Source organism: Drosophila albomicans, unplaced genomic scaffold, assembly GCF_009650485.2.
Source record: "Drosophila albomicans strain 15112-1751.03 unplaced genomic scaffold, ASM965048v2 ctg42_pilon, whole genome shotgun sequence".
Lineage (NCBI taxonomy): Eukaryota > Metazoa > Arthropoda > Insecta > Diptera > Drosophilidae > Drosophila > Drosophila albomicans.
The window spans coordinates 16,387-23,571 of record NW_026263668.1 but is presented as its reverse complement, the minus strand read 5'-3'; the positions used below and the strand labels follow the sequence as shown (position 1 = coordinate 23,571).

General features: G+C 42.6%; 1 protein-coding gene across 1 annotated transcript; it reads right to left on the bottom strand.

Annotated features, from left to right (window-relative positions):
- Positions 1–340: 340 nt before the first annotated feature.
- On the bottom strand, positions 341–6,699 carry LOC117577317 (uncharacterized). Its single transcript, XM_034262282.2, has 2 exons — positions 6,463–6,699; positions 341–1,415 (listed from the first exon to the last, which is right to left on the bottom strand). The coding sequence occupies exons 1-2, from the start codon at positions 6,468–6,470 to the stop codon at positions 674–676; spliced, it is 750 nt and encodes a 249-aa protein (XP_034118173.1). The 5' UTR covers positions 6,471–6,699; the 3' UTR covers positions 341–673.
- Between the last annotated feature and the right edge of the window lie 486 nt (positions 6,700–7,185).

Genomic DNA, 7,185 nt, shown 5'->3' with positions numbered 1-7,185 from the left:
TTTTTCTCCATTATTTTCGTCAAAAACAGCTTTTTTGTTGATCAAAAGTTGGCAGCACTGTACATATGTGTTTAATGATTATTGTATTGTGGTGTATCGCGATACAATTTTCGCGATTCTATTGTTAGGTTTTTTTTTATATATAATAAGTAAATTCTATGACGAAGAGAATGACAGAAAACTTTTAATTTTTTAACATGTAGAGGTTATTTACAAAAAATTGAATTTACTACGACACTTTGGGTGGCCTAAAGGGGTGATCAAAGGGGGTGGTGCCTTTTCAGCCGTCGGCGATGTTGGCTATTGGCCAGCGGGTTACAGTGTTGATCCAATCTCTCTGTAAAATTACGAAAATCGAAAATATATTTGTTGTTGTTGGGAGCAAAAAAGATGAGGCACTTTGAAGGCTGCTGATGGGCAAATTAAAACACGTCTAATTCGTTTGCTAGTTGCGAAAGGAGAGAGCGACAATTTATTGTTTGCCGGTTATTCCGACATTAGTAGTTAAAGGAAAACAAAAGTTGAGCGAAAGCTTATAACTAAAATGTAACAACTGTAGCAAAGAGCGCAAGATTGAGAGTAAATGTAACTGCTCAGTTAGGCTGAGCAGGCTTACAGTGGGACAAGGCGCTTGATTTAACACCGGCCACCTTGGAATACCCGACGTGGGATTTCAAATCACTGGCAACCGTGCTAATTTATGGATTGGGCGCTTGAATGTACCAGTGCCCGTTCTAATTTCGGCCACCCGTATTTGGCCGTCTGTTCCTCGGGTTACGCCTGCGACCCTTCCAGTTATCCACCGCTGAGGTGGCGTGTTGTCCTCGTGAACCAGGACGAGGCATCCGACCTCCAAGCCGGGCTGTGGAGACTTCCATTTGGTGCGGATTTGGAGGTTGTGGATGTAGTCCTTCGACCACGCGAGCCAAAACCGCTGTCTGAGCGTGGATAACATTTGCCACCGTCGCAAATACGTCAGCTCTTTGTTGGGCCTGTCTGGCACGGATCCTTGCGGCAGCGAACGTATGGCTTGCCCGATTAGAAGATGGCCCGGCGTTAGAGCCTCGCCATCGTTGGGATCGGAGCTGAGTGGAGTGAGAGGCCGCGAGTTGAGGATGGCCTCGACATCTGCCAGATGAGCTCTGACCTCGCTTTCCGTCAGTGACGCGTTGGCCATTTGCCGGACGAGGAGATGCTTTGCGGATTTCACCGCGGCTTCCCACAGCCCTCCGAAATGTGGGGCTCGAGGAGGGATGAAGTGCCATTCCATCCCCATCTCCGACGCGAACAACTGCAGTTTCTCCTGCTGCTTCGTGAACTCCATCTGTAGCTCCTTGAGTACGTTGTTTGTCCCGACGAAGTTGGTGGCGTTGTCCGAATACATCCGAAGTGGAACGCCACGCCTTGCGATGAAGCTTTTTAGGGTTAATAAAAAACAATTAGTGGACAAGTCAGCAACCAGTTCTAGATGAACAGCCTTTGATGCAAAACACACAAATACTGCTATATACATTTTTAAAGGAGGCCGTCCCCGAATTCTCAAGGAGACATTTATGGGTCCGCAAAAATCAACGCCACAAATGTGAAATGGACGTGAAGCAATCAAGCGATCAGTTGGTAACTGCCCCATTACTTGTTCCATTAGTTTTGGCTTGTATCGAAAACAAAGAATGCAACCACGAACTATGTATTTGTGTGCATTCTCTTCGAGCATTAATCAGCCAAATTCTTTGCCTTAAGAGCGAAATCATAGTTTTAACACCAGCATGACAGTTGGTCTGATGCAAGTCTCTTAAATACAGTCTGACCAAGGGCGAATTTTTTGACATTAAGATTGGAAACTTGGCATCGTCGTCAATCGGTGCATTTAATAATCTGCCACCTACGCGGATCAACGAAAGAGATTTTCCTGGCTCAGAGATTTTCTGAATAAATGGAGCGAGAGATTGAACATTTGGTTGAACTAATTGATTTGCTTTTAGTTTTTTAAATTCCAAGTTGAATTCTGACCGCTGAACCAATTCAAATAACTTTAACGAGGCAAAATACAACTCCTGTTTACTAAGGGCTGAAGAACAATTTTTAGTTTTTGGCCAGCAAATGAATTTGTACACATAGGCAATCACTCGAACTAACCTTTTGTATGAAGAGAAGCGAGCCAGTATAGATGACAGAAAATCAGGGTTGGTAGTTAAACAAACCTGAGCTGATTTTTTTGTTTCACTGTTTTTTAAATCGGTTGACAATGAAAAATGAGGATTCTTAGGCCACTCACACTGCTCTTCCATTAAGAATGGTGGGCCTTCTAACCATATCGAGTCGACTAATTCATCGATGTCACACCCACGAGAAAAAATATCGGCAGGGTTTGACGCAGAAGGCACATGTCTCCATGTAACATCTTGTGTGAGGTCTTGTATACTGGATACACGATTTGCTACGAATGTTGCTAGCGAAGAAGGCGACATTCTAATCCAATACAGTGTGATTTCTGAATCTGTCCAAAAATGCACACTGTCGATTCCGCATTTGCTAAGCATTGGCTTGACGTACGACCACAATTGCGCCAGTAAATACGCTGCACACAACTCAAGTCTTGGGATCGACTTGGTTTTTAAAGGCGCCACTTTTGCTTTTGATGTAAGCAATTTACATTTCACTTTTCCATTCTGATTAGCTCGTATATATAAACAGCAGCCATAAGCGTGGCTGGAAGCGTCTGCAAATCCATGAATTTGGATCTTGGCTTTGCTGGAATTGGTGTATCGTGGAATGGATACTTTATCAAGGTTTAGTAGATTTTCTTTAAATCTCTCCCATCTCGTATGCATCTGCATAGGGATAGTTTCGTCCCATGCTAGATGATTTTGCCAGAGCTCTTGCAGTAAGATTCTGGCTTTAATACTGATGGGGCTCAGCAAGCCAAGTGGGTCGAACATACGAGCTGTCACAGACAAAACGTTGCGTTTTGTTGGGCTAAGATCGGTGAAGCTGGAATCCAAATGATATCGAAATATATCAGATTTTGGCGTCCACCGCATGCCCAATGTTTTGGTCGAATCTGTGTCGTTGAAACTGAGAACTTTATCAGTTTCATTCCCATTGATTAAAGTAGGGTGGTTGGAGTACCATTTGGCCAATTGAAGACCACCGGAGCTTAGGATATCTGACACTTGGACACAAATCTCCTTCAGCGTGTCAGCATCGTCAGCTCCAGTAAGCATGTCATCGACATAGAAGTCATTGCAGATGACCTTAGCTCCAAGAGGATGTGTTTCCTTATGGCGAACACCAAGTTCGTGAAGGCTTCGTATGGCCAGAAAAGGAGCAGACGCAGTGCCATAAGTAACTGTATTCAGTTGGTAAATTTGAAGCTTTTCTGACGGATTTTCACGCCAGACAATAAGTTGAAACATCCGATCCTTTGGAGACATGCTTACTTGTCTATACATTTTAGTAATATCTGCCGTGAGGGCAAACCGACTAAGACGAAAGCGAATTAGCGACGAGAAGAGTTCCCTCTGTATAGTTGGCCCCACCATTAGAATATCATTCAATGAATAATTTGAAGTCGTTTTGCACGAAGCATCGAAAACAACTCGAAGTTTGGTGGTGGCACTATCAGGCCTCAGGACGCACTGATGTGGTATAAAATAGTGTGGTCCTGGTGGAAAATCAACGGGAGACATATGACCAAGTTCTATATATTCTTTCATGAAACTAACATACATTTCCTTTAATGTTGCGTTTCTGGAAACCTTGCGTTCAAGTGAAAGAAACCGACGTTTTGCCGTTTCGAAGGACGAACCAAGTATTTTTGGGTCTGTTTTAAAAGGAAGACAAACTTCTAATCGCCCTGTCGATAGAGTTGTCACTCGGTCAATAAAGTCCTGTTCGCAGGCTCTTTGCTCTGACGAGTATTTAGCGACGTTCGATAAATCTGGAACTTTCTCTAACTCCCATAGCCTTTCTACCAGCGAGTCAAGTTGTATATCTTCCGACGAGTACGTCGTTGCACCACATAATGGGTTCTGACTCGGAATACCTTTGCACCGCCCTGACACAATCCACCCCAACAGAGTTTTTTGTAACAGAGGGCCACTGTCATTCAATTTAATTTGGCCTGTGCACAAAAGGTCGAAAAAGGAATCGGCTCCTAATAGCAAGTCGATTCTCTGCGGCTTGTAGAAATAAGGATCAGCCAGTTCCACGTTAGCCGGTATTTGTAATTGCTTGACTGGAATAAAGCTGTCTGGCTGCTGGTTCGAAATTGATTTCAGCACCCAGAAATCGGCGTCAAACTGATGTTTGTTAACACGAGATGATATCGTTGTTGACACTTCATGTCGGGCTACCAAATTTGACGTTCCTATGGCCGTAACTGTCAGACACTTGTTGGCTCGCGACAACCTTAGAGCTTGGGCAAATTCTTCAGTCATGAAATTGACCTGAGACCCAGAGTCCAACAAAGCCCTGGCCAATTGGAATTGACCGAATCTATCGCGAATTTTCACAACAGCGGTAGCCAGAATGACATGGTCAATTTCTGCTGTTGGCTTAGCTACGTGCGCTGGATGTGACGATGCTTGGCCGCTCGAGCTACCAGGCTGTTGATGTTGATGCTGGCTCATACTCGTGGTCTGAGGCTGAGCTGACGCATCGAATCTATGCAGCAATGTATTGTGCGATTTAGAACACACTCTGCATTTTGAAGATGTGCAGCTGGATATTCTATGCCCAGACTGCAAGCAGTTTAAACAAAGGTTCTGGGTCTTGGCGAAACTGAATCGTTCTGTAACCGGCAGTGCACTGAAGCCTTGGCAACTGCTTATAAAATGATTCGCGTTACAGAACTGACAACTAGGGTTGCTGGACTTAGACGCTGAATACGACGCTTTGGTAGTCCGTTTGGGACTCGGTTCTGGCTTAGGGCTCGTTCTATATTTCGAGCTTTCCTCAGCTGAAATATGCTGATAGCGCCTATTCAAAACATCGACACAATCAGACCATTGTGGAAGCCTGTTATAGTCGAGCTGTTCTTCATACTTTGATTTGGTTGTATGGTCAACCTTTGACAATACAATATGTATGAGAATCGCGTTGGTGATATCTCGTTCATCACCTAGTGACAACAAATTTTCAAAAATTGCCGAAACCGTATCTATAATGGTCCTCAACCCAGATGCCGAAGGTTTATTCATTGGCGAGATATGAAACAATTGTGCGATCGTTTCGAAGAATATAAGACATTTGTTGTCGTATACACGCCTCAAGTTTTCTAAAGCCTTTGGGTAATTTACACCGGAAACTTGGAACGCCTTTATTGTTCCTAATGCCTCATCAGACAGACATGAGATCAAGTGATTAAACTTTTCAATGTTTGAAAGCGACCTATCAGAATCTACAAGACTTTCGAAAAGGCTTATGAACTGCTTGTATTCTGAGTGCTTACCATTGAACTTTGGTAAGTTCATTTTGGGCAAGTGCGACCTATACGATGCTGGCTGAGCAACTCGGTCCGAATCGGGCTCCTTTAAACTAATCAGATACAACGACCTTGTCTTAATGCACAATTCTTCTAAGGAAGCACGGCTAGAATTATCCGGGTCAATGCAATCAATTTCAGATTGCAACTCCATGGCATCTGCAATGTATTTATTTAATATATCCAAACGACATTGGATCTCAATTTTATTGATGGAACCTGTTTCATTTAACACTGTTAATCTAAGCCTCTCAATGCTTTCTTCTAGCTTTGACAATCTAGAAAATAACAGCGTTAATTTTGCACTATGGCAATTTTCAATCACGGTTTGATTTAATTCAGTCTTCCCTTTATCTTTCGACATTGCGACTTGGTGTATGTTTCTGGGTTGTGCAAGTTAAGCAAAGAGAAAACACACTTTACTATTAAGAGAAACACCAACGCAAGAACTCAAGAGAGTGTTTCTTCTGTCAAACTCAACAGTGAGCGTAGCTTCAATGTTAGTTTGAGCGGCGCCGAACAAGCAAAGCAAGAGCGAAAACGTTGTGTTCGAACTTCGAACGAGAGCGAAGATGATCGACCAAAGCGAGAGCGAAACTTATTAAGCAAGCGAGAGCGAAGATGATGGAACAAAGCGAGAGCGAAACTTATAATGCAAGCGAGAGCGAAGATTACCAAATAAAGAGAGCGAAAAATAACTGAAATTATGCGCGGGTGCTATTATTGTAATTCAATGTAATATAAAGAACCTGAAAGCATAATCATAAAGTTGCGAGGGGGGTTCGAATGTTTCGGCACTTGGATTTATTTCACTTATGTGTGTTGCATCAATTGTTCACTACAATTCAATAATCAGTGTCAGGCAACTGGACTCTTGTTTAATACAAGATATAACAGTCTGAACTGGGAAACAATCACAATGAATGTCACCAGGTCCAAAGTTATTAACAAAGTTTTCCAGTTGTTGACACTGTTACCTGTTCATCAGAAGAGCTGTTGACTTCTGATTGATCCATAAATCCAAAAGGCCAGCAACGAAACAACGCAAACGAATGTGTTTTTAATTATATGCACTCAGCTGCCAACAAGGTGTGAAATTAATTAAACTTATCAATTGCAATAATTGAATTTTCTTTATGTTTAATTAACAATCAACAAAGTCTTTTTTGTAGTCCCTGCTCGGGCGCCATGTAAAATTACGAAAATCGAAAATATATTTGTTGTTGTTGGGAGCAAAAAAGATGAGGCACTTTGAAGGCTGCTGATGGGCAAATTAAAACACGTCTAATTCGTTTGCTAATTGCGAAAGGAGAGAGCGACAATTTATTGTTTGCCGGTTATTCCGACATTAGTAGTTAAAGGAAAACAAAAGTTGAGCGAAAGCTTATAACTAAAATGTAACAACTGTAGCAAAGAGCGCAAGATTGAGAGTAAATGTAACTGCTCAGTTAGGCTGAGCAGGCTTACAGTGGGACAAGGCGCTTGATTTAACACTCTCCTGATACTTCAAAGCGTACCTTTTAACTTCTTTAGTTACACTCGGAATCTCAAGGTCCTTGTGGATGACCCGGTTTCTTACATAGTAAGGTCCTTTGGCTAGTCTTCGCAGAGTAATGTTTTGGAAACGTTGCAGCACTTCGATGTTGAGGCTGTGCCCCAAAGCTGAATCCCGTACAACCATATAGGCTTTAGTATTACTT